The 26,261-nt window shown below is 50.4% G+C and overlaps 10 protein-coding genes across 10 annotated transcripts; 7 read left to right on the top strand and 3 right to left on the bottom strand.

Annotated features, from left to right (window-relative positions):
* Positions 1–531: 531 nt before the first annotated feature.
* T310_0425 (Structural maintenance of chromosomes protein) lies at positions 532–4,366 on the top strand (the record flags this gene model as incomplete). Its single annotated transcript, XM_013476703.1, has 3 exons — positions 532–3,510; positions 3,562–3,869; positions 3,925–4,366. The coding sequence occupies 3 exons, from the start codon at positions 532–534 to the stop codon at positions 4,364–4,366; spliced, it is 3,729 nt and encodes a 1,242-aa protein (XP_013332157.1).
* Positions 4,367–4,560: 194 nt separating this feature from the next.
* On the bottom strand, positions 4,561–6,060 carry T310_0426 (uncharacterized protein; the record flags this gene model as incomplete). Its single annotated transcript, XM_013476704.1, has 4 exons — positions 4,561–5,118; positions 5,181–5,473; positions 5,548–5,662; positions 6,058–6,060. 4 exons carry the CDS (start codon positions 6,058–6,060, stop codon positions 4,561–4,563), a joined length of 969 nt encoding a protein of 322 aa, XP_013332158.1.
* Positions 6,061–9,493: 3,433 nt separating this feature from the next.
* Positions 9,494–10,826, bottom strand: T310_0427 (uncharacterized protein; the record flags this gene model as incomplete). The annotated part of the gene is made up of 5 exons (XM_013476705.1): positions 9,494–9,789; positions 9,899–9,991; positions 10,176–10,258; positions 10,421–10,658; positions 10,706–10,826. The coding sequence occupies 5 exons, from the start codon at positions 10,824–10,826 to the stop codon at positions 9,494–9,496; spliced, it is 831 nt and encodes a 276-aa protein (XP_013332159.1).
* A 650-nt stretch (positions 10,827–11,476) lies between these two features.
* On the top strand, positions 11,477–13,271 carry T310_0428 (uncharacterized protein; the record flags this gene model as incomplete). Its single annotated transcript, XM_013476706.1, has 3 exons — positions 11,477–11,834; positions 11,924–12,694; positions 12,769–13,271. The coding sequence occupies 3 exons, from the start codon at positions 11,477–11,479 to the stop codon at positions 13,269–13,271; spliced, it is 1,632 nt and encodes a 543-aa protein (XP_013332160.1).
* A 432-nt stretch (positions 13,272–13,703) lies between these two features.
* On the bottom strand, positions 13,704–15,631 carry T310_0429 (uncharacterized protein; the record flags this gene model as incomplete). Its single annotated transcript, XM_013476707.1, has 5 exons — positions 13,704–14,537; positions 14,599–14,878; positions 15,012–15,066; positions 15,249–15,292; positions 15,546–15,631. The coding sequence occupies 5 exons, from the start codon at positions 15,629–15,631 to the stop codon at positions 13,704–13,706; spliced, it is 1,299 nt and encodes a 432-aa protein (XP_013332161.1).
* Positions 15,632–15,798: 167 nt separating this feature from the next.
* T310_0430 (uncharacterized protein) lies at positions 15,799–16,953 on the top strand (the record flags this gene model as incomplete). Its single annotated transcript, XM_013476708.1, has 1 exon — positions 15,799–16,953. The coding sequence occupies one exon, from the start codon at positions 15,799–15,801 to the stop codon at positions 16,951–16,953; it is 1,155 nt and encodes a 384-aa protein (XP_013332162.1).
* A 645-nt stretch (positions 16,954–17,598) lies between these two features.
* Positions 17,599–19,358, top strand: T310_0431 (uncharacterized protein; the record flags this gene model as incomplete). Its single annotated transcript, XM_013476709.1, has 2 exons — positions 17,599–18,539; positions 18,608–19,358. 2 exons carry the CDS (start codon positions 17,599–17,601, stop codon positions 19,356–19,358), a joined length of 1,692 nt encoding a protein of 563 aa, XP_013332163.1.
* Positions 19,359–19,998: 640 nt separating this feature from the next.
* Positions 19,999–21,839, top strand: T310_0432 (MRS7 family protein; the record flags this gene model as incomplete). The annotated part of the gene is made up of 3 exons (XM_013476710.1): positions 19,999–20,053; positions 20,113–20,660; positions 20,709–21,839. 3 exons carry the CDS (start codon positions 19,999–20,001, stop codon positions 21,837–21,839), a joined length of 1,734 nt encoding a protein of 577 aa, XP_013332164.1.
* A 682-nt stretch (positions 21,840–22,521) lies between these two features.
* On the top strand, positions 22,522–24,092 carry T310_0433 (NUDIX domain protein; the record flags this gene model as incomplete). Its single annotated transcript, XM_013476711.1, has 5 exons — positions 22,522–22,686; positions 22,888–23,044; positions 23,187–23,213; positions 23,282–23,686; positions 23,764–24,092. The coding sequence occupies 5 exons, from the start codon at positions 22,522–22,524 to the stop codon at positions 24,090–24,092; spliced, it is 1,083 nt and encodes a 360-aa protein (XP_013332165.1).
* A 617-nt stretch (positions 24,093–24,709) lies between these two features.
* Positions 24,710–25,999, top strand: T310_0434 (uncharacterized protein; the record flags this gene model as incomplete). The annotated part of the gene is made up of 1 exon (XM_013476712.1): positions 24,710–25,999. One exon carries the CDS (start codon positions 24,710–24,712, stop codon positions 25,997–25,999), a length of 1,290 nt encoding a protein of 429 aa, XP_013332166.1.
* Positions 26,000–26,261: the final 262 nt, after the last annotated feature.

A 26,261-nucleotide genomic window follows, 5' to 3' on the forward strand; every position in this document is an offset into this window, starting at 1 on the left:
ATGACCTGCATATCCTGGCGTGTAGCTAGATTTCCATCTTGCAGAATGTAGCAGTTAATCTGACAGGTACGGAGTACCTACTGGTGCAATCTTCTGGACGAATCACAGTGAGGCGGAACCATATTATCTCACGTGATGTGGGCGGAGTCGGTCCGCCGAGCTCTCATTCGCAACTGAGCGCGTCCGTCGACTTACTCGACACGCGCGATCCAGACCGTGTACCCCTCACCACAACATTGCTCTCCTCGCTGCTATCGCTGTCGACGCTTGGAGCTTCGCAGCTGGGGCGTCGCAAAGATGGGGAAGCTGGTTCGGCTCGAGCTATTCAGTAATACTCCTCTCCTTCAAGCTGTTTATCGGAGACGCTGACCGTTCCAAATAGACTTCAAGTCCTATAAGGGCCACCATGTCCTGAACTTCGGAGATGCGTACTTCACGTCCATCATCGGACCCAATGGGTCCGGGAAATCGAATTCGTGAGTCGTGATATTACCGTCTTGTCTGTCTGGCGCATTTCTGACGCGACGCAGTATGGACGCGATCTCATTCGTCCTAGGTATCAAATCTTCGCATCTTCGGTCTACGAATCTGCGCGACCTCATCTATCGCGGGCGCGTGCTGCGCACGTCCAAAATCAACGGAGATGGTTCCGCTACCAAGGAAGGGGAGCAGGATGGCAACGATGACGCTCAGGAAGGCTCCGATGTTGAAGACTCTCAGACGGCGGGAGAGAGTAACGACCCGAAGACCGCGTGGGTAATGGCCGTATACGAAGACGATGCCGGAGAAGAGCATCACTGGAAGCGATCCATCACAAGCCAGGGCGTCAGTGAGTATCGCATCGACAATCGCGTTGTGACTGCCCAGCAATACAACGAAGCGTTGGAGGCCGAAAACATCCTCATCAAAGCGCGCAACTTCCTCGTGTTCCAGGGTGATGTTGAAGCCATTGCGGCGCAATCGCCTAAGGACCTGACTCGTCTTATCGAACAAATCTCGGGAAGTTTGGAGTACAAGGCTGAATACGAACGGTTGAAAGCGGAACAAGAGGAAGCTTTCGAACAACAGACTTACCAGCTCAATCGTCGGCGAGGCATCAATTCGGAGATTAAGCAATACCAGGAACAAAAGCGAGAGGCGGAGAACTATGCCAGGAAGGCGGAGGAGCGTGACCAGGCGATCATTACACACATTCTCTGGAAGCTTTTCCATTTCCAGCGCCTAATTGATGAATCGAGCGCCGAAATTCAGCGACACCAAGATGAGCTCAAGGAACACCGTCGTGGCGTCGAGAAGTACGAGAAGAATGTTGAAGAGGCAAAGAAAGAGCATGCGAGAGTAGGAAGAGATGTTGCCAATGCGGAGCGAAACATCATCAAGAAGGAAAAAGACATAGAGGATTTGACAAACTCCTTAGTTCCGGTTGATGAAAAGATAGAGATTACCTCCAGCAAGGTCCAAAAGTTTACTTCAAGAATCTCCGAGATTAGCAAAGAGCGTGAAGCGCAAGCTGCCAACGCGAAACGCCTTGAAAAAGACCTCAAGATTGTGGAGAAGGCCCAAGCTCAATGGGAATCGGAATGGCAGAAAACCATGAGCAGGGCGGGCGTCCAGCTGAGCGAAGCAGATCTTCAGGAATACAACAAGCTCAAAGAAGAGGTCAATAAGCGGTCGTCAGCGGAGCAGTTGAAGCTCGACAACCTGCGACGTCAGAGAAAGACGGATGCAGAGACCGTTAACAGCCTCAATAGCAGATTCGAAAATGCTCAGTGGCAGCTTCAGAATTTGGAGTCGGATACCAAGACCTTACAGGAGCGCAAGGAGGCAGTCAATGAGACAATTAAGGCCACATCTCAGGAAATTGACCGTAAGAAAAAGGAGTTGAACACCGTCACTTCGGAGCGCCTTCGTGTCTCTCAAATGAGAACCGAGTTGGAGGAAAAACTCCAAATGGTTCTGAAAAAGTTACTCGAAGCGGACGATGGGAAGAAACAAAATGAGAAGGAAATCCGAATGAAGGAGATGATCTCAACGCTGAAGCGCATCTTCCCCGGCGTTAAGGGCCGTGTAAGCGACCTCTGCAAGCCGAAGCAGAAGAAATACGCAGAGGCCGTGAGCACTGTGCTGGGTCGCCATTTCGATGCTATCGTTGTCGATAATGAGAAGACTGCGAAGGAATGTATTCAGCACCTTCGCGACCAACGAGCCGGTCAAGCGACTTTCATTCCTCTGGAGACCATCCAGGTCAAGGCCTTCAACTCGAACCTCAAGGGTATGCATCGGGGCATGCGACCAGCTATTGAGACCGTCGACTACGACAATTCCGTTGCCAGAGCCATCAGCTATGCTTGCGGAAATGCAATTGTCTGCGACGACCTTGAAACTGCAAAATACCTTTGCTATGAGAAGGGCGTGGATGCAAAGGCTGTCACCCTTGATGGCACTGTCATCCACAAGGGCGGTCTTATGACTGGTGGTCGTGGCCCCAGTCAGCAAAACTCGAAACGCTGGGAAGAGTCTGAACTGGAGAATCTCCACAAATTAAAAGACAAACTGCTCGCTGATCTGGCTGCATTGCCAAAGGGTCACCGGCGGGGTACGGAAGAAGAAAGCCTACAAGGAGATCTCGTTGGACTTGAGCAGCGCCTCTCGTACGCTACGGAGGAGTTGAAGGCGCTTGATAGAAACCTCGAGAGCAAGCGCAGTGAGGTTGAGTTCGCTAAGCGCCAGCTGGCAGAATTAACGCCCAAACTGCGCGAAAAGCAGCGTGCACTCGAGCAGCTTGATCAAGCTATCCGTGAATCCCAGGATGCGGTTGGCAATGTGGAAGATGAAGTCTACGGCGATTTCTGCAGACGGCTGGGCTATGAGAGCATTCGCGATTATGAAGCCCAGCAAGGGTCTTTGCAAGAGGAGGCCGCGCGGAAGAAGCTCGAGTTCACGACTCAGAAGAGCAGAATTGAAAACCAGCTCAGCTTTGAAAAGCAGCGTCTACAGGCTACGGATGACCGAATCAACGCTTTGAAGGCGCAGCATGAGCGAGATCAAGCGCTAATCAAGGATTTGAAAGCGGAACAGGACAATATTCGGCACCGTTTGGACGAGTTTAATGCGGATCTTGAAATTTTCAGAGAGCGCCTTGAGGAGCAAAAGGATCTTTATGCCCAATCGCAAGAGAAGCTGGCAGAGCAACGACGAGAGCTTCAGAAGCGTGCCAAGAACGTGGAAGACACCTTGAGGATAGTTAATGCCTTGGAAGGCGAAATCCAGCGCCACTCCTCTAATCGCTATGCACTTCTTCGTCGTTGCAAGCTCGAAGACATTGATATACCGCTGGCGGAGGGTTCGGCTCCTTTGGATCAACTGCCCATTGATGATCTAGTTCAAAACGCGGATGCGGACGCAATGGACATTGACGAGGATGCCAACGCCACCGGGCTGCAGGCACCGGCTATTCAGGACTACGGCATTGAAGTTGATTTCGACTCTTTGGGCGAAACTCTGAAGGAGGTATGTATCACTTGTTGTTGAGCTTGACTTACATGGACTAAACAGTGATAGGCGTCGGACGACAAGGTCGAAGAAGAGCTACAAGAGCGTATCCGGTCTCTGAACAGCGAACTGGAGAAGATGGCTCCCAACACACGAGCGATTGAGCGTCTTGAGAGCGTCGAGAATAAACTTCGCAGTACGGAAAAGGACTTTGAAGAGGCCCGGAAACGCGCCAGAAAGGCGAAGGAGGCCTTTGAGGCTGTGCAGCGGAAACGCTCAGAACTGTTTAACAAGGCCTTTACGCATATTTCTGAGCAGATCGGTCCAATTTACCGGGAGCTGACGAGAAGCCCGAACTACCCTCTTGGTGGTCAAGCGTAAGTGTAGTGGGTGTCATCTAAGGTCGACTTATCACTGACTATGACGATACAGGTACCTCGATATCGAGAACTCTGACGAGCCTTATCTCGACGGCATCAAGTACCACGCCATGCCTCCTCTGAAACGGTTCCGTGATATGGAACATCTGTCCGGTGGAGAGAAGACCATGGCTGCGCTTGCTCTCCTTTTTGCAATACACTCGTATCAGCCCTCCCCGTTCTTTGTGCTCGACGAAGTGGACGCTGCATTGGACAATACCAATGTCGCTCGGATTGCCAATTATATCCGCGACCATGCTGCTCCTGGCATGCAGTTTATTGTCATTAGTTTGAAGACGGGACTTTTCCAGCTCAGTGAAACTCTGGTTGGCATCTACCGGGACCAGACGGAAAACAGCAGCAACACGCTGACCCTGGATGTGAGTATCTTCCCGCATTACGTCAGCAGTCATAAACTAACCGGTTCGCGACAGCTTCGCAAGTACCGCTCGTAAAGTGCATCCCACGACTTTACTTCTGTCTGTCTGTATTAGATGTTTCGTTTTCGTGGCTGTTTTCAGGGAGGTTATAGTGGCTGTTTATTATGAATGAACGAATTGAGGAGTGAAGATTTCTCTATTTACTCATAACGATACAAGTTCGACAATCGTCTATTTTTCCTCAAGTCGCAGTTGTTGACTGCTGGCCATTATTCCTGATTCTGTAATCCGGCCTTTTCGGCCAAGAATTTCAACCCCTTCAGCACGTAGTTCTGAAAGAGGTCGTCTTCCTCCTTCAGCAACATGTCAAACATGTGCTGGGCGCCGGGCACGAGCAGGAGCTTTGTCTCGATTCCCAGCGCCTTCAGCTCCTTGTGAGCCCGCTCGCTGATCCTGCTCTCGGTGAAGGTATCACCATTGCCGTGGATAAACATGGTCGGGGGGAAGGTCGACGAGAAGCCCTTGGCAGCATCGACGCGATCAAAGTCGACATCCTTGACGACCTGCGCGAGCCACGAGCCCTTCTTCAGCTGTGCCGTCAGCCAGGCGTCGCGGGGTGGAGGAGGCGTCTCTTTGTCCAGATAGGGGTCTGCGGAGGACACCTGCGGTACGTCGTAGATGCGGTTGATGTAGTCGTCGTCCGGCCACGTCTGTGGCGCGTTGACATACAGCGGGTTTGGGGAGTGCCAGCTGCGGTCGGAGTAGTATTTCCCGCTGTAGAAATCGAGCACGGCTGTGATAGGGACTGGGATCTCGGGGAAGGATGCCTGTGTGGACATGACTGTCAGGTAATAATGCACCGATTTTATCAATCGATGACTGCACTCACCATCCTTAACGCCAACCCACCACCACCCGAATGACCCATCGTGACGACCTTAGTCGCGTCTATCCTGAAATCCACCACTCCATTCGTCTCCAGCAGACCCGGCAACTCCGTCACGGCCCATATCAGACAATCCCTCGAATCGGAGACAGGCCCGTCAAAGGCCGAGATCTGCGGACAGAGTCGGTAATTGGGCACGACGACGAGGAAGCCCAGGTCCGTGAGGGCGGAGATTTGTGGTTTGGGAACGATCTCTTTGGATCCGAGGACGAAGCCGCCACCGTGGAAGATGAGGGCTGCAATTAAAAAATAGAATCGAATTCATTGATTAATTATCTACGTATTTATATTGCAGTATTTACTTACTTACCGATGGGATGCCCCTGTCCGGTTTTTGTCACCGGTGACCCTCTCTTCCAATGCACGTCTGCTAGGAGATCCTCTCCTTCGTTGCCTTTTTTGTATGTGAATTCTTTCGTTTCCATCTCTCTCACACTCACTATATATATATAAACAAAAAAACAAAGTCCTGAAAATTGGATGAAGAAATCCTAAACCAAAAAAAAGAAATTGATTTCTAATATACGACACAGTGTCAGATTTTAGTTCACGTCAGCTTTGCTCTCGTAATCTCGTAATCCATCCATCCTCACTAATTCATATAAATACACATATGTATACATATACATAAAGAGGAAAGATGTCAAATCCCGGAAACTCCCAATGTAAATAAATAATTAATAATAGTAATAATCAAATCAAGTGGATCTTGTTCCTCTCGTTTCGTCGTGTTATTCTGTGTTTAATAAATTCTCAGGTGCGGCTCTTTTTTTGTCCGAGTCAGTGAGTGAGTCATCATTCATGATCCGATGGTACTCACCATGGTAGTAGTAGTTTATTTAGTATTGGTATTAAATTTATTTCTTAGTGTCGAAGTCTAAATCTACATCCGATCCAATAATTAGTACATCAGCATCAGCACAAGGAGAAGAATATGATTATTAATCAGAAAAAAAAAGAGAGATAAAAGGAAAAGGAAACAGAAAATATATTATCCGGTTGAATTTTTTTTTCCCATCATCTTTTATTAGTATTGTTATTCTGGCAGTTTGTCGCAGGTTGAATTCATATCCAGATTGTAATATATATAGTTACCATGATCGGTAGAATTATCTAGATAGAAATTATTACATCAATTCTTAATATTTCAGTTCCGAACAACAGTAGCCCAATAGCTATAGTCTGCTCTGGTTTGTCGTCTTGGTGTCAAGAAATCGAGTACTGCTTTCTTCTTATCTCCTCTCTTTTCTTTTTTTGTTTATAATAATAACAGGACCGTCATCATTTCTAGTCATGTGGGATTGACATTGACGTGTATTCCATCAATACAACATTTATGTGGCTCCTGATGGATGTACGTCAGAGATAAAAAAAATAATCAATGCGCAATATTTTTTTGTTTAAAAAAATATTGATGTACTAGCAGTAACAATAATAATAATCAGTCAACAGTCCTGATAATAATAAAAGTAACCATAACTGCTGCCTAGCAAGAGCTGATCATCATCATCATCATCATCATCATCATCATCATCATTTTCTTCTTCTTCAACCTGGAAACACTGTTTTCGATTTGATTGTTATCCTTAATGCCATTCTCATGTCTCATCAAATTACTGTAGAGGCTTCCACAGCAAAAGCAGTCTTTCGTCCTTGATATATATTTATTCATAAAGTGATAGCGAAGTTCACGTTAACAAATCAATCTCTACTGACAACGAAGACAAGAAAGAAATTGGTTTCCTGGCAGGCAAGCAGGCATGCGGACAGACAACAAAGAAAGTGAATGCTTTGGCCAAAAAGTAAAACTTGAACTGAGTCTTTTTTTTTTCTCCCCTTTCCCATCATCCCACGTCAAGTCGTCAAGTGCTTACTAATTAATCCATCCATCTACCTACTCCGTAATTCATCCAATGGCTCTCTGGAGGGCCATTAATCAATTAGTTATTAGTAATTCAGTTCCCCAGTTCTGCGCAACTCAGGAGAGAACCTAGTCCGAGAGAGGGTGCGCTTCAATTCAATTTCATTGCATTTATTATTGCACATTTGCACCAACTATGTTTTTAACTTATAGTTACTAAGTAACAATAAGTCATGGTATCTAACTATGGAGTATTAGTATCTAACTAACTTTTGTTTTTCTTTCTTCTCTCCATTCTTTCCAGTAATAACCCTTTATGGTTATATAACCTTCATTATTATTGTTTTGCATATCTATTAATTAATTATTGACCCTAGATACATGGAACAATTAGTTTTATCCGACCGAGATCTTAGTATTATTAATTAATTGATTGATTGGTAAGCAACTAAGTAAGTAATAATTAATAGTCAGTTATTGTTACCATGTACATCTACTCTAGTAGTGTGTGATGGATGATCCCAACACACTCTGGAAATTAATCCGATGAGAAATGTAAATTATTATTAAATAAGAACTACTACACTACACTACACCACACCATCCCAGTGAGGAGATGACTCACAAGTCACGAGTCACGCGAGTTCGCAAGCGAGATCCTTCTACCTACCTACCTCCTACAGCTAGCGAATTGGAAATGCACCCGGGGAGGTGATTGGCGACTTCGTTTTCCTTCCTTGTTCATGGAGTGATGGGATGGGGGTGGATTGCGATGCAATGGACTCGCTTTTTGATTCCTTGAATGAGTTAGCTTGCTTGAACGGGGAATGCTGTCATTGGCTGAAAAAGGTTCGGAGTATACCTTATGTATGTACGTACCTACGAGTGAAGTTAAAGGCAATAGTTTTTAAAACGAGAAAGAAAAAAAAAGGAGAGCCGGGAAAAAAAAAGACAAGGTCTGGGCGAATCGCCTGCTTCTGCTTACTAGGCTACTACTAGACTACTAGGCTGTATATGTCTGTATACTGTATGTAGAACGTAGGTAGTAGGGCTGTGGAGTGCCTGCCGATAGATAGATTATTTATTGCAAGATTAAAGTAGGAATGAATACGGTAAGAATGTGGCTGGAGCTATCTGTACGGAGTATATTCCGTACCAAGGTACAACTTGAGTAGTTACATGTAGTTAGTAGTTGACTACTTCGCCAAGTGCATAGTTGACTCGAATAGTATAAGTATAGCTGACCACGCCACGCCACTACTACTGTTTCAAGAAAAGAAATGCACACGAGAAAAAAAAATCCTGGAGAAAGCCCCAGCATACTTACTGCATCCGTACTCATCCTGCTTAGGCAACTAGCTATAGGTATTGCTAGCTTCAGCAGAACCGCCAGACCGGTTCGGATTTCATTGTAAGGTCCTGTCAAAGCGCCCCAAGCCATGCTGGCGAACACGTGTCAGTAAAGAAAAAACCGGGTGATTCAGTCTATGAAGAATTATTGAATCCTGTCTGTTGACACGCCAGAACTGTTGGGGTGTCTACTTTGTTGTAGGGACAAACACGAACACCAACACCAACACCTCAAACCGGACCGAAGACATAACAGAGCGCATACCAGTCCTAAAAAACATCCGAAAGGACCTCTTTATTGCGGTCAGCAATGCAAGAGCATATATCTGCGGTTGAATCTTGCTGAGAGTTTTCAGATCCCTGTTTCTGCAGATCAAGGAGCCGGACTACTGTACTAACGGGAAAATATTCCAACCAATCGCCGTTGTGACGAATCTGATGACAGAGAACACTCCCCTCTGCCGTCGGGAAAATAGTGTGTCTGCAAACAATTCGTCACGCTGGATGGCTTGCAGAAGATCGGCGAAGCTGCACCAGTGTCGCCAGCCAATCGTTCGTTATCTTGATAATACTCAGGCTCAAGGCCTAACATGTACTCCCGTCCGTATGGCGCCGCCACTCTTGAACCGCACCCTGTTCAATACATACTGCAGCACCTCTACTGATGAGATCTTGCACAGGATCTTCGATAGCAAAGGCCTAGCTGCAGAAGGCAGCTTGGATGGGGTTTCTCTGCAGGTCTAGCCTAGCACAGCCAGCAGACGGGAGATCGCCTTCACCGCCAAAGCAATTGACACACCCGCGTGGCAGACGACACAGCTCGAGGCTGGATGATGCCTCTTGAATCGTATCCAGCTTGTGTCGATAGGGGGATTGAGATGGGCACAAGTTGCCGCTTTTGTGATGCTACCAACGATGTTTCTCAATACCGATTCTGGCTAGTCGTGCGGATGACATCCAAGCCTTTTCCCATGGCTGAGAAGCTGTCATCCCTTGTTTTCCCCACTCGTCTGTGGGCCGAAGAAGAAGACTTGGGACTTGGAACTCAGCCACGGATCTCGACATCGACCAGGGACATGGATGGTGGCTGGCGGACTGCTTGTCCATCCGAATACTCTGAAGAACTGTATGCGCTCGCCCAGCGTCCTACCCCTCGAGCCACAGACCGAATACGTGGCGGTGTCCAGAGCTCAGACCCCATCCAATACGAGGAAGTTGTCGCACTATCGTGGACGGCGCTCGGACCGACGCGTAGAGGTGACAGGGAGATAGATCTAGGCCCCGTTGCCAGAGAACCCGAGAGCCTGGAGGCGTGTCTCCAGCCCCGGTCCGCTGCGGTTGCTAATAGTTGTTTACAGAGTAGTCACCGCATCTAATCGTGCCGGTTTCCTTCGTTGGCAGCAGCAGAAGTACCTAACCTTATCCGCGGCTGCAGTGCTTCCTAACGCACAGCTGAAACACGCCATAGATCGAGATAGATCAACCGCGTGAGCTGCGTGATGGCGGGGCGGTGGGTTCGAGGCGTGAGATAGAGGCTGCTGATCTAGGAAGGCTCTCTATCGCCGATTCCCCATCGTTGGCACAGGCCCTCTGGCTCGGCTCCCTGTTGGCCCGGGAGGGGCTTCCCGACCCTCGGTCTGCCGCTAATGCATGTATGTCCGGAGTACACAGGACGACGGACACTTTGTGAGCATAGCGAGCACTGAGTTTCCCAGTCACCTACACACCTCTCCGGCTGTCACTTGGGTGCTCTTCGCCTTCGGAGAGACCCACTGCGAGGGAGGTCTGAGCTCTCTTTCCGGACCGCGATCTGAGCGTCTGTCAAGTTGACAGCAAGCTGCTTCTCGATACGACTTCACAAGACCTGAATGCAGACATGCCGTGGCAAACTGTCCCAGGGCTGCGAGCTGCGAAGAGTCCTACCGTCCTTTCAAGCTCCTCCGGTGAGAATCAAGCACGGATGACACCGTACAACTTCGCCTCCTCCTCCAAACTGCGGACAAGTTTCCCTCCAGCTTCTCTCTGGAGTTGACACGGAGCCGGCCCGCATTTTAAGCTCCTGATTTGCGCAATATGAGCGGGAGATGCAGTTTCCACTTCAGCCTGGAGGGTCTCGGATGGCAATGAAGATCCCCCCGGGACGCCAGCCCTAATGTTTATTTCCCATGCTTTTTTTAGCCTCGACTCTTGACTGCCTTTTTCGGCGCGGCCTGTTTAGTCATCAAACGTGACAGTGAAGGGATATTTCGTTACGTACGACCGGAATTGAATCTCTTGGCTTGGGCATTTGTGGCCCGATGGCTTGGACAGGTATCCACGCCCGCACCTAGAGCCTTGGTGTTGACGTTTTCCCCTAGCGGAGAGCTGCCATGTAGCATATTAGCTCACGCCATTAAGCCCCCCGGGGCTTCTCCTTGCCTGTGACCCTGATGCCGTAAAACATCAGGCGGCGCGTCAAGTGTTGGATTAACTTAGCTATGAACGCCTCCTCCGCCGTCTGCTCAGCCCTCGGGGTCTGACACCGACCGGAAGCCTATCATGCGTCGGGGAACTCTATGCTCTTACCAATTCCTTGGTCTTTTGTTGCGGTATCCCCCGGATGCTGTTGCCCCGGGCTAGCCAGAACTGTAGATCATAGATCTGTGATCGCTTCTGGTGGATTTCGTAGGCTGAAAGACAAGATTGATGTCCCACCATAAGGACCCTGACATTTGTCAACTCGGATTTATTTACTCATCCTCCGCCCTCTCTCCGACCAGCCGATCCAGATGAAACGTATCCAAGAGTCGCATTGCTCGACAGTGCTGGCGTTCGTCTGTGTGATTGGTTGCTTCCTGGAATAAGGGCGCTAGCATCAGATATCTATAAGACTACAAGCAAAACGACGCAGAGCAGGATAAATCGGTTTCTTTCCAAGCTCCTTCTTTGTACCTTCTTTTCTTTCTTATCGATTATTGTCGGCCATCAAGGAGCAGGCAGCAGGTCCCTCAATCTGAATCCCCCGCATAGAGTGAAGGAGACGCCGGTTATGGAGGCTGTCGGGCAGTCCCTTGCTTTGAACAAAGCACCCAACCCAGTGTTATCATATGATAACGTGGTGACCCAACCGCAGCAAACGGTACCTACTTGTAAACCGGCTTCTGGGAACTGTGGGCTGAGTACTGACGAAAATCCCTCAAAACAGATGCTCTCCACGCAGTCCAGAACATGTGACTTCCCATACGAACATTTTGCCCTCATCTACATTAACCAAGACGGTGAGGTCAGTCTTGAGACTTCTCCCTCGATTGGGAATTCGGGAAAGAGCATCTTTACCCCAGAGGTTCGTGAGCGGTTTTTGAGAACGGCCACCATGGGAAGTCAAGCGACTACGACAAATTTTGCAGGTTAGTAACTGAACAACCATGCAAACAAAGACTCACTCGTGGTTCTCATTTGACGATGCTTCGAATTTACTAAACCTTCCCAATGGTAGGTCCGGCCAGCCCGGTCAGAAATGAAGCATGCGAGAAACAATCTCCAGTCCTAGACCAATCATATAGGTCCTCAGAAACCGCAATTTGGAGTCAACCTGGCGTCGCACCGCCAACACAACTCATCCCATGTGACTGGCAATTCCATCAAAACAAGCGACAGAAACGGAGTGCGAAACGTCTGGACCAACGAGTCGTTTATCAGACAATGCCCGCAGATGTGGACTATGATATGGCGCCTCTGAGCCCGCCCATCCGCCGAACAGCTATTCGGGTGGGCGATGAGCCTCGGATGCGGAAATACTATGAGAAAGCCTTCGAAGCTTTCCAGCAACTGAACTGTCGGGTAATTGCAAAGGCTTTCATCAAGCTCGTTGAGCCCCGCAAGCAGGTAAACCATCCGTACAATGGTCGCAAATCGGCCTCAGGGTCTTCGCCTGAACAGCGAGTCGACCCCGAACTCACGAAACCCAAATGGTGGCCATCGGGTGTCACGCACAAAGAACCTGATCATCTGCTCAAAGCAGGTAGGGACATTCGAGGTGACGACAACGTAGAAAAGAAACTCATGCTGATGACCGAGGCAGAGCGAATCCGACTCCTGATTCACATTCTCCGAGAACTCCGGGAGAGCCACGGAATCACTGCGGAAAAGCTCCGAGAAGCCGGTCAAGATGTGAGGCGCCAGATCACCCCGGCAGAGAGACTGAAAGTCTTGGATGAGATCTATACCGTTCGACAAGCCGAAGAAAGGTATTTGAGTGGAGAGATCTGTGAGTGGCCACCTGCCAGGACTTTGTCCCGTTCAAGGCTCGATCGAGATAACTGACAGCTGTCGCTCATGCAGCCAAGGACACCCTGATCCATATTTCTCAAGTGCAATTGTCCGATCCCGAATTCGAGATTGACAACAACGATCAAGGCACCCACGACGCATCCATTGCTTTTGGGGGCAGCAGAGTGGAGGGAGCAGCGTGGCTCCCAGAGGGGACATCGCAGGAAGGAGGCCGGGGCGATGGCGCTCCTTCCGCCAGCAGCATCAGCATCAGCAGCAGCAACGCGCTTGCCGTTCCCGTCACGCCGACGACGACAACCCCCGACCGGCAATGCGTGACCTACAGCCAGGTTCAAGACTTCTGCGGTATCCCAACGAGCAAAGCCAGCTCCTTCGATGGATACGACAGTGCTGTGCACTCCGCAGTTGTCTCTCCCGATGTGTCCGGCCGACCCTGTCTCCCGAGTTATCTGAACCAGCAAATCCTCGTGTCGCCTGCTGCATCGGCTGCGCCGCCGGTCTTTTGGGATCCGTCTGTCCACACGGCGGCCCCCGTGTACCAGCAGACTTACTAAGCCCCGTTCGTAGGGATATGGACTTGGATCCATACGAGCTCTCTTGTCTTGCTCATGAGCATATTAATATAGATCAGCGTTGTCGTCTGGCTTGTAATTTGTGCGGGTTTCTCAGGGTACATTGGTACATCCTCTCCTTCGGGCGGCTATATTTCGGGTTTTTGTCGTTTGTTGTGCACCACTCTCGTCATGGGTCTTGGGATTAATGGCAGACCACAGCAATCCATAATCCAATAGAGGGCAAAAGAGAAGACTATGGTCAGGTCATGTCTCTTAATTATCTCATATTGGTGTATTCTAGCATGCTACCCCGGAGGTAGTGCGTTAGGATTATCTCGATTGTTGGTGACCAAGACGGAAAGAGACCGAAATGGGAAGGTGCAATGCCTGGTGTCTCGGAGTAGAAATGGCAGCGTTTCTTTTCCATTGATTTTATGCTCTGCTTGTCCCACTCCGCAGCAATCTACACCTCGCCTTCGGAAATTCAAGCATCTGCATCAATCTTAGATCGCCCGAGTGATATCTCTCCAGGTACATGCAGATCGCTGTGCATTCCAGAATCGCCCTCGTCTTGATCCACCATTGCGACTCGCATACTTTCGCATACCAATATGCCAGAAGCAACATCGCTCGGGCATCCTTCCCTTTCAATAGCGCTTTAAACTGAGGCCGCATAAGCGACGGAAAGGAAAGGAATTTCACCATTGTGAAGGGCGTGCATTCGACGTCCAGGAGGGAAGCAAGCGTCCGAACGGCGGCATGGTAAGGGTTGTTCCGTGCATTGGACAAGGGCGTCAGGTCGTAGAGGGTGGTAAAATAGTAAGGAATGCCGTCGATGCCTGGTTGCGGTTCGGAGGTCATTTTGGATTGGAAGTAAGAGTACTGAGGGTTTTGGGCAAGGTCATGGAAGAGACCCCCAGGGGAGATCGGCTCTGCAATGTCCCAGATGACACGAAGGCCTTGGTTCATGTTCAGCCACTCAAGGTGAGATGGCGACGGTGGAGCAAGCGGCCACAGTTCTTCAGGATCCGAGCTCTCCACGAAGAATAAGGCCATGCTGCTGAGGAGGACAGCGGTGGCCCAGAGGGCATTTCGATCCAAAGGATCGATCTGAGATGAGAGTTTCGCATTGAATAACGCGGCTGCACAACCGTGATGATAACATTCAATGGCCGTGCTTTGTGCAAAGTTAGGCAAGTCCGACGACTGTAAGAAGCGATCATGCATCGCTGTCATGGCTAGGACTGCATGCATCAGGTAAGGATGCTGGTAAATGACAATCAGCGCCATATTTTTTTATAACTCACTAAAGCCAAGGTTGACCTACTAGGGAGACGAGCCTGCTAATTTCTCGCTGGTAAATGGAGGCAGTATCTGGCGTGCCAAGGGTGAAAACGGTCCTTGTATGCCATCGTCCGAGTCGGTCTAGATCGCCCATGTCGAGCGGACAGGCATTACGGGTCTTGAAGTTTTCCGGATAGTGCTCTTTGAGACTGCTGTTGGCTGTATTCAGCAAGGCCTTATTGGTCAATACGGCGGACAGCATAGACACTCGAACACAGGGATCGCCATTATCTCGGTGCGGGGATAGGTGAAGATCAGGTGCTCTGAGATCGTAATTACAGGCCACAAGGAAGTTTGTGCAGTTTCTGCATCTTGGCCGTGTCTCATCACACTGAGGTTTGGGGGATGCGAGTTAGCCTTTGATGTCAGCCCGAAAGCGAAGATGGATAGATATACTTTGATTCTGCGAATCTTGCAGTTGCGACACCCAGCCCGAGATTTTCGGTGTGACCTGCGTTTCCGTGCAGGGAATCTCTCAGAAGGGCTTTCAGAGCTGTTCATTACAAAACTCCCCCAAATGGATCGCAGTAGACCTATGTTGTAGGAACCTCCGAAGGTGTGATAAGATGAATTCCCAGGTGCGACAGAGTGACGTGGGCAGCATTCAAACGCTGTGTCACAAAATCAGCGCACCTGGATGCGCCAATGCCTTCGCAACGGGCCTAGAATACATGATCCTATGTGAGAATAACAGGAAGTCATTATTATAAGAAGAATCGTATGTTAAGAATAGTAAGAATCATCGCCATGACAGGGCACTCGATAAGCTCAAGACAGGCCCACTTCTGCACCAAGCACTCGATACGATTGGCCACGCTCAATCAACGCTAACCCCGACTCGTATTTCCAGACGATCCCGAGGTCGGGTCGGAGATAACGGCTTTGCAGATAGCCATGCTGCGAACACAAACCATGCGCCTCACGACTAACCTCGACTCGTATTCTATAGAGTCATGGAAATGAAGAATTCGTGCGGTGGGAGCGGCATTAGGGAAGGAAGGAAGAACGTTTGCCATGACGGAGATATCGGCTTTCACCATGTTCTTGCAACCAGGTGTTTGCCATGAAGAGGGCATTATATAGAGGCCATTGTCTTCGTGAACGACAATGCAATAACAGCTCTTCGTCAGAAGATTTTTGTTTCTACCACAGGCAATTGACAACCTCATTATATCTGCTGAAGATGTCTAACTCCCAGTCTCAGGCTCTCCCTTCCACTTTCCGAGCCATCGTCTGTCACGATTATGGCCAGCCTCCCAAACTCGAAACCCTTCCAATGCCTGAGGTATTACCCGGAAGCGCCATCGTCAAGATCCTCGTGGCGCCATGCGATGCGATCCAAAAGAACGTGCTATTCAGTCCCAGGAACCCTTTCTTCAGCAACCCAACACCGTTTATTCCCGGCGTCAGCGCCGTTGGACGCGTGGCTGCTGTTGGGCCCGACGCCACCAGTCTCCAAGTCGGACAACTCGTGTTGCTGGAGCCTTTCGTCCGTGGCCGCGATGACCCCGATGCCCAGATCCTGAAAGGCCTATTTGGAGGCCCGAGTCCTGCGGCGCAGAAGCTCAGTCAGGAGCACCTCTGGCGCAATGGGAATTGGGCCGAGTATGCCCGCGTGCCGCTCGAGAACTGTCATGCGCTGGACGAGAAAGCCTTTCTGGGGAAGATAGAAGAAGGCAATCTAGGATACGATGTTGCGGATCTTCCATATCTCACAAAGCACCTCGTCGCCTACGGTGGATTCCGCTCCATCGATCTCAAGGCGGGGGAGACAGTCATTGTTACGCCGGCCACGGGCAGCTTCAGTGGTGCTGCCGTCGAAGTCGCTTCCGCAATGGGGGCCCGAGTCATCGCTGTCGGACGCAATATCAATACATTGCAGAGGCTTGCAGAAAACATTCCGAGAGTTCACCCAGTGCAGCTGACCGGCGATGTCGAGAAAGATGTCGGTCCTCTAACCCAATTTGGTCCCGTCGACGCATTCATGGACTTCACTCCGAACTTCCTGGCCACTCCAGTCCATCTGAAGGCGTGCATGTCGGCTCTGGGACAGTATGGCCGAGGAGTCCTCATGGGATTTGCGCATGGCGATCTGTCCGTGAATTACGCGCAGATGATACTGAAGTGTCTCACGCTCAAAGGGCAGTACATGTATGATCGGGAGGACGTCAAGGGCCTGGTCAAGCTGGCTGAAAGGGGTGTTCTGAAGCTCGGAAAGAAGGCTGGAGTGCAGATTCTGGGTCAGTATAAGCTTGAGGAGTGGGAGAAGGCGCTAGAACACGCGGCCGAAAATGGGGCTTGGGGACAGCAGGTGGTGTTTCGGCCATTTGACGAATAAGGAGGACGCAGGCGATACTGCTGAAGCCGATTCTTCCACGGTAGAATGTACTGTACTCCGTACATGTATGTACTTCGCACCAGTCCTAGGGAGCAGATAGTACTCCGTACCTAATGTCAGAACGGGTTGTAAGAGCAGTCATCCCAAACCGGCAAGGCGCCTTATCGATAAGCGCTGCCCCGTGACCCATGTGCCGAGTGGGGAATTGGCTGATTGGATCCCAACAAAAACAGACGGAAGGCCCGCGGCAGCCTCAGGCAGCGAATCCGCAGGACGCGACCCGTGCTTCGGCAGCCAACCAACGACGCGGTTTCAAGCACGAGAGACAAAGGACAGCTCGCGAATGCATGCACACCTCCAGTCGCTCTTTCCTCCCCGCCCATGCCATCGACCTTCCCAAATCATGCGCGCTTGATCGTGAACAGGACTGGAGGCCCATGAATCGCGTGCCATCGTGACCTCGGCGATTTGAACTCGACCGGTAAGTGGCACCTTATTTCTGTTCCTCGCTTCTTCAGCCATCCGATTGTGCGGTGATTTCCCTTCCTCTCTCTCTACGTCTCCTTCCCAGACTCCAGTCTGTCTCTGCAGTCTGTCGCTGCTTGCCGCTTGGCCGGAAAGGGAAGAGGCGCAGATCATCTAGCCATGGCGATGCTAACTTTCGGGCGTTTTATCAGTCGTGCCTACGGCCCTCACACGCGTGGGGGTCCAACGCTTCTTTCCTTCCAAGAGAAACTGGAGCTCGTGGAGGAGCGCGCCTCTCATTCCCGGAGCAAATCCTTGCCGTCGCGTGCTGACAAGACCATGGCTGCTAACGCCTCAGACAATGCGCAGTCAGACGCTGTGCCCGACTCAGATGGACTCAATGTCCCCACGGATGGTTCCGTCTCACCGACCTCGACGCCAGGCAAACTGTCGAGGAATCCGTCCTTCTCGAATAGCAGCTCCTATCAAGAGGACTGGGAAATTCCTCCGCTTGATAGACTGACCTTTTTCGACCTGTTCGACAACTTGGCCATCTCGCAGAAGCTCGAAAAATGGCAGCAGACACTGAACGCTCAGCGGCAAAAAGTGCGGAGACAGCGCGAGAAGTTAAAATCCACTTCGTTGCAGGCCAAGGAGCGGGTTGTTGGAGAGTTCAAGAAGCGTGTCCCCACGGCTGAGGAGCAGCTGGAAAAATATCGGCGTCGCATGAAAGAGTCGGTTGAGAGGCTGGGGAAACAATGGAACGCAACAGCTACAGTGACCATCCGTGAGAAGATCGCGTTCATTGCGGGTGTCCTCAACGTTTTCATCAGCGGGTATCTGATCGGCGCTTATCCGGAATACTTCTACTATTGGTACACTGGCCAGCTGCTATACTTTATGCCAATTCGAGTCTACACCTATATCAAGAAGGGCTGGCACTATTTCCTCGCCGATCTTTGCTATTTCGTGAATTTCTTGACCATCCTCAGTATCTGGGTGTTTCCCCGTTCGAAGAGGCTGTTGATCAGCGCGTACTGCCTCGCATACGGGAACAACGCTGTTGCCATTGCCATGTGGAGGAATTCCATGGTGTTCCATAGCATGGAAAAGGTGGTCAGGTAAGGCTTGAATACAATTTGTGTTGATACCTCCTGTGTCATTATTAGAGTAACTGACATATCTCCAGCGTATTTATCCATATTATGCCGCCGGTGGCGTTCCATTGTCTCATTCATTTGACCCCGCCCGAGATCCTCAAAGTGAGATTCCCCGCCATCTACAGCGTCAAGTTCAGCGCACCTGGCTCGCCAGAGCACTATTCACTGTCGGCGATGATGCTTTGGGCCTCGATCCCCTATGCTATTTGGCAATTTTCTTATTATATCTTCATCAGTGTCCGTCGCCGTGACAAAATCGCCGCTGGCCGTGTTACGAGCTTCACGTGGCTTCGGAGATCCTATTCCAAGACCTGGATTGGCAAGTTCGTTCTCAGCTTGCCTGAAAATTTGCAGGAACCGGCTTTCATGATGATCCAGTATATCTATGCGCTGTTGACCATGGTTCCATGCCCCATCTGGCTTTGGTATCGATGGGGTAGCGGAGCTTTCCTGACGGTTGTGTTCAGCTGGAGTATATATAATGGTGCCACCTACTACATCGATGTGTTTGGAAAGCGGTTCCAGAAAGAGCTCGAGCAACTGAAGCAGGATGTTGCCAAGTGGCAATCTTCGCCGGACAGTTTTACGAGTCCCATTCTCGCCCCTGACCCTGCGACTGCGGGCGCACGATTGATGGATGAAACGGAAACCTCGCCTGTGGAAGAGTCAGGCAAAACCAGCATCGACCGCATTCCGCCTTTGGATGCTTTGTCCGACTCGACTGGTGTGGAGCGTCGTGCACCAGACGCCGCTTCTGCGTTACGCGACAGGACCACATGAATTTTGACTACTTCCCCTAGCATTATCCAGATTATTGGTGCATGTCTGTTGCTCGGATCATTGATTTTCATCACCTGGTTGAAGGCAGCGCTGCATTTCTCTAGAGGCCCGAGATTGTCGTTCTGGATTTTTGGTTGATACCCCCTGTATTCAAGATTGTCAGGGTAGATGCGTGGCTTTTCTATTCTTGGTCACAGATGTTTCTTTGATGTTATACGCCATATATCCTCTATATGATTCGTTACAGATATGACGGTAATGACAGATTTTTGCATATATAAATTCACGTTTTCATAAAATTCGCCTAAAACTCATCCTGTACGTTTGTCATCAGCCGCAGACTGTGATGACTGAGTTACGTATCCGCCTAGCTCCGGCGCTTGTTCCAATTATGGCCGATCCCGGGAATATCACGTGATGAGCTTGCTCGTACAGTCATCGGGACGTTGAACCTGGTCAGCATCCTCCACTTTCAAAGTCTCATGGCTCTTTTCTAGCTCATTCACTTGTAGCAGTTTTTGGAGTCTCTATAATTTTTGTCTGATTCTTTGGTGTTGGCATCGTCTGCTGTTGTCGAGGCGTCTGTTTGCTCCAGCTCGCCCAGGCGAGCCTTAGAAAAACTGTCGCGACTACCTTCAAAATGAGGCCCGCAAGATTCGTGTACCCAGCGTCCACAACTCGCTTATACTGGGGCAGTAAGTTCTCTGTTCTGTCTTTCACTTGCATGGTGTACTGATAATTTCCTATCTTGCAGCGCGTACGAAGCTTCCCAGCGCACTAGCTTCACGTTCTGTAGCACAACTACAGCGGAACAGTCGCTCCTTGCCATCACACCTGCACGCTTTGGTGATTCCCATTCCTCAGCAGCACACATATTCTACGGAGACATCTACAACTACTGGTTCAGCGTCGTCTTTTCTGCCACCAGGGTTCAACGCTGAACAGGCAAAGAAACCGTTACCCCTCGACTCGCAGAAGACTTCGGATTCGACAGTCTCTAAAGATGGGAGTTCGAGCGCGCATCCTAGCGTGGAGTCTGAAACAGGAAAAGAAACGAAACCTTTGGAGCAGGCGACCTTGACCGAACACGGGTCGGCAGAGGCTGCCATTGCGGAGACAGAGAAGCGAGTCCCGGAGGAGAAGAAGGAGACCAAAAAGTTGACAATTGCCCAAAAAATCAAAAAGGAGGCTCAACACTATTGGGATGGCACCAAGCTGCTTGCGACGGAGGTTAGGATCAGTGTAAAACTCGCGATGAAAATGGCCGCGGGGTACGAGTTGAGTCGTCGCGAGAGCAGGCAGGTTCGTAAGGCCAATTATTGGAGGTTTCAGGTGACATACAGCTGACAGTTTTATTCACAGTTGCAAAGAACCGTAAAGGACCTCGCTCGGCTGGTGCCATTTTCGGTTTTCGTTATTGTTCCTTTTGCTGAATTGTTATTGCCTGTTGCTCTGCGACTCTTCCCCAACATGCTTCCCAGCACGTACGAAGGACAGAAATCGCGCGAGGCGAAGGCTGCCAACCTCCGGAGGACTCGGAAGGAAGTGTCGGCTTTTCTCCAGGATACTCTGAAAGAAACGGGACTTCCCGTCAGCGCCGCTAACGCCAAGAAAGAGGAGTTCACGGAATTCTTCAAGAAGATCCGGGCAACGGGCGAGACCCCATCCGACGAAGATGTTATCAAGGTCTGCAAGATCTTCAAGGATGATTTGACCTTGGACAACCTCTCCCGGCCTCAGCTGGTGGCCATGTGCAAGTACATGAACCTGAACTCCTTTGGAACGGATGCCATGCTTCGGTATCATATCCGTCACCGGATGCGCCAGATCAAACGGGATGACAGGGCCATCTACTACGAGGGTGTTGATTCACTCTCTGTTCCTGAATTACAGATGGCCTGCGCTTCCCGTGGCCTCCGAACGCATGGACTGTCTCCGGCCCGCCTTCGGGACGATCTCTCCATGTGGTTGGATCTGCGTCTCAAGCAAGGCGTTCCATCGACCCTCCTTGTGCTCAGCAACGCATACATGTACACGCAGCAAGGCAAGGAGTCTGAAATCGCCTCTCAGATCGACGCTCTTCGGTCGGTGCTTTCCAGCATTCCTGAGGAACTGTTCCATGAGATCGAGCTTGAGGTCCACAATGCCGAGGGCGCAGCTACCAACAAGCAGCGTCTCGAGGTCGTGAAGGAACAGCAGGAACTTATTGAGGAGGAGAACATGCAGAGAAAAGAGAATGAAGAGAAGGGTGTGTCAGCACCGAAAGACACGGAGGATATCGATGACAAAGAGGAAGCCAAAGTTGAGGCGTCTTCTGATAAAAACGGGCAACAGGCTACCGAAGCAACGGAGGCTGAGAAGGACCAGGAACGGGCCGAGAAGAAGCAGCGCGAAGAAGAAAAGGAGCAGGAGTCCAAACAGGCCGACGGCAGGAAGCAACAGGGAGAGGAGGAGAAGAAGGACTCCAGTCAAAACCCTTGAACCCTCTCCTCCTTATGCTTTCTCCGTGGCGCGTTATTCTGGATAAAGGTGGGGTAGGATATAGACCTGGATTTTGTTTTTTGACCAAATTGACCTTCATTACTCCATGTAATGTTTCCCTTTATTATGGTTGACTCGAGTGGCATGGGATGGATAGACTCACATTTCCAGGATTTGTGTATGCATACAGCAGCACCTGGCCCATTCGCTGAGATAATTGCCTTTTTTTTCCCTCTTTGTTGCACCTTTTATGATGTAAATTAGTTTTCCACTCCGTATCAAATAAGAATAAAGTCTCCCAGATTTAGATTCTTTTTCTTGTTTAACGGTAGGCAGTTGATACCTGGACAAGTAATTTAATATTGACAAATAATGGAATCTGTCTGGAGGGAAATGGTAGTATTATCATCCTCTAAAGTACTACCATGGATGCTGTTCGTGTTGTCTCCCTCTATTCTGACGAGATACAGGCCTGAGATGGTAATCCCCAGAGTTGCCGCGCTACCTCGGCAAGCTCAGCGGCCCGCTGTCCGCTGTCCGCGCCGATGCTGGCGGAATTTACACTCACCAAACCACAGTCACTTGCATATACATATCTCAGGAGCCAGACGAACTGAACCTAACTGCTTAGCTAAGAGTTTGACCGACTTGAAGAAGGAGAGGAGGGGCGAAGAGTCGAGGAATGAGCAGGCGGCTCTTCAGGCTCTCCGGTTTGCGCGGTGGCCCTGCATCATCCGTACCGCAGTTATCATTATCATCTTCCATCTCTTCCTGGACACCAGCACGGTTCTTCTCTTCGTCCTGGCCGGCGCTGTCGAAGATGTCACCTTTGTCGCAAGCTTCAGCGGTGTGTACTCCAATTCTCTTTATCTCCCTGTTCTTGCTTTCAGTGTCGTACGCCTGGATCTTTTGCTTTGATCTGTTCCCACTCCAATTTGGATATAGTTAGAGACGTTCATTACGAGACAATAGGACAAGACGAGACTCAAGTAGTACATCATTTGCAATGAATGCTGACTTCTATGTTGGCGGTTGGATGCCCCTGTAGGAAGCTATTGCACGACTCAGGGCATATGTCCCTCCACCAACCAACTACAATTCTGTGCCACTGAGTCGCAGAGCCGCAGTCTTGGTTTTGCTATATGCTGACCCCAAAGGGGATTTGCGTGTGGTCCTCACCATTCGAGCGAAGACCCTGAGCTCATGTAAGTATAGTACTACTTTAATTTGCCTCTACCCTGGACTTGATCGCAGGGATTGTGAGGGTCTTGTTCAGTGATGGGCTGTAGACTCAAGTCACTTGAGCTGCTTAAAACCAATGATTGGGCTAATTCTAAATCTCGCTAGACGCTGGCCAGGCTGCTCTTCCAGGAGGTAATAATCACCGTCATCCTGGACAGAACTATGATGTCGTGACATTGGAGAGATTAACCGATCCACAGGTAAAGCAGACTCGGTGAACGAAACAGCCTTCGAGACTGCTCGACGGGAAGCTGCGGAGGAGATTGGCTTGCCCGACATAGGGCAGCCCTTTTTCCCCCCATTTCGGGTTGAGCATCTGTGTGAGCTCCCGGCAAATCTAGCAAAGACGGAGCTCGTTGTCCGGCCCTGTGTGGCATATCTGCATTCATTCGACGAGAAGACAGGCTTGAATGCCGACCCGGAGGTCGCTCTGATTCCCCGACTAGATGCCAAGGAGGTTGCAGCTGTTTTCACTGCGCCGTTTCATAATTTCCTGATGATGCGGGATGAGCAGCAGCCTGGGGGAGATGACCAACAGCTTCCCGGTAAACCCGAAGACTGGTATCGCGGATCGTGGACAACGTGGCATGAATCTGACTGGAGAAGTACGTCTCACGCACGTTTAGCGCGCTGAAAATGCCAGGGTTAATGAGCCCGGGGCTGACAAAGTGAGATGATACAGTGCATCAATTCTTTGTTCCCATTACGGAAAAAAGCGTCACTAAGCCCAGAACCGGCCGCCGCGCGCAGAATGCGGCCGTCGACAAACTCGAGGAGCAAGAAAAAGCAGGGAAGCTCACGCGATACAAAGTGTTTGGCATGACGGCTCGGATTCTGGTCGATGCGGCCAGAGTCGCGTATGACCAGGAGCCGGAATTCGAACACAACAGCCACTTCGGGGATGAAGAGATGATCGCCAAGCTCCGAAAGATTGGCCGGTTAGGCGCGATCAAGAGGCCCGGAGAGGAGCTCACACGCGAGACTATGGAGAAAGCCGCGAAGCTGAGTTGAGCTCAGATTTCAAGGTTCAGAGGCGCTCGCCCGAGTGCCGCCATGCGTAACGCCGTTTCAGCGTTTTCTTTCTTGCAGAGTCACTGGACCCAGTGTGGCCGGCGGGGTGGTCTGCATGGCTGGCAGATGGTTTCCGTATCCCTTGCATATGTGTCACCTCACATTCCTCATCCTGCCGCCCGCCGTGCACACTCCACTCGGAAAATGCCTCTCGCCCAACGAACTTCTGCAAGCCACGACGTCTTGCATGAAGCTATCTCGTCGCAACGCATTTTGCTTTTTTTTTCTTCAAGCCGTTTTTAGCTTATTTTTTTGCTTTCTGGAAGACCTGTGTAACAACGTCTAGGTTAAAAGTGCCTGTTCGTCTTCCAAAAATGGATACCTGTCGATCTCTTTGTTACGAATCCACCCGGAAGCCGGGATTCGACACGTATATGGTGGAAGCCACTGTCATAACACGGCTTGCAGAGCTTGCGCCTTGATCTCTTCATTGTGTATGTTATCAGAACACTTAGTTTATTACGGAGGCTGCAACTTCTTTCCCCCCGAGGGGCTTCTATCTCTACTTCTCGTCTCCTCAACTTGCTGTTATCGCAGTTGATGGCAACGACCCAACGATGGCGACTATGACTGTGCCACCGAGTACGCATTGGAAGAAGGCACCACCGACGACTGTGTCGAGGTCCCTGGAAGGGCTGGAAATTGGGATTCCTCCTGGTGGTTTACTCAACACCGGTTCCGCCGTGTCTGTCAACCAGCTGTGGCTCTGGAAGCCTTTGCCCCGACTTCCTGAACAGCGAAATTCGAGCGTGTACAGCCGTGAAAGCATCATTGACAACTACATGGATCGGGATGACAAAGACGACTATACGTATTCTCATCCAGACCCTATCGTGTCGGACCCGAACGATGCTGGACAGTCTTTTAAAAGTTTGGCAGCCTTTTCACAACCTCCAGCTGGGTTTGGTGGCCAGGGAGGACGAGGGGAACGTTGCTCACTGACGTTCAAAGCTTTTCTATCCGAGGAGCAATACGGCGTGGGCATGCATCTGGCGAAGGCGAACCACTACTTTAGGGAAAAGAAGTGGGAAATCTTCCCTGAACTGGCTCCCCAGCCAGTGGTCCAGACTCCCCATCCTCCTGCCCGGTCGCGAAAATGGAGCCTGCCCCGGAAAAGGCACCCAACAGGGCCCCATGGGCATGCTAGGTCTGAGAGCGATGGTTACCTGAAACCGATTCGAACCTATGTGCAAAAGACGCTGTCCAAGAAGTGTTCCCTCCGCGAGATGAAGAAAAACCAGTGTGAATCCGGTATGGTATTCAATTCTCGCCGCCGGAGACATTCGACCTCTACAAAGAGCGACGCCAGCACCTCATCATCACTCATCGACAGTGCTGAGCTACAGCGTAGTCTGGAGGCAGTGCGGCTTCGGATGCAGGCGCTGTCGCTCGAGACTCAGTCGAGCGATGATGACTCTTTGTTTGCGACAAACCCACGACCGTCGCGAAAGCGTACATCGGTCTCCACGAATCCGCACCGGCGGTTCGGATCCAAGAGAAGACCTCGACCGTCTTCCAAGCTAGTCCGGCAGAAAGCACCTGGCGTGAGATTTGTCAAGTATCGCAGGAGTCCGTCCCCGAAGGAGGGGCGGCAATGCCCCAGCAGGAGGCCGCCATCACCGTTACCGCCATCACCATCCGAGGCGTCGCACCCAACCTCGCCCCGGCCAGAGTATGTCAAGATGTTGCAACAAGGCACGAACTCTGTCCTGTCAGCCATCGATGGCGCTCGGAAGAAGATTGCTGCATCACGGGCTGCTCGACGACGGGCCGAGCTGAAGAAGCATATCCGGGTGGTTGGGCCCGTGGAGCAGTATCCGGATGGAACGGTCAACCAGTGGCTGTGAGATATCTTGCATATTGTTCCTTTTCTTTGATTGTATACGTGGGTCTATCTACATATTTTGTTTGTTTTCTTTCCTGGAGTTTTCGTGGGATCTACCAGGTGTAGGGGTGAGGCGTGGTCTTGATTCCGGCAATGGGGTAGTAAGGTGGTAATTCATCATCAGTGGTTCATACAGCATTGGATTAATTTTGTGAATTCCATACAACAATATACTTTTTTTCAGGTGTCAGCTGATCGCGTGCTCTTGTTGCCAGGACCGTAGC

This window comes from Rasamsonia emersonii, assembly GCF_000968595.1.
Source record: "Rasamsonia emersonii CBS 393.64 chromosome Unknown ctg1118621759677, whole genome shotgun sequence".
In the NCBI taxonomy this organism is placed as follows: domain Eukaryota; kingdom Fungi; phylum Ascomycota; class Eurotiomycetes; order Eurotiales; family Trichocomaceae; genus Rasamsonia; species Rasamsonia emersonii.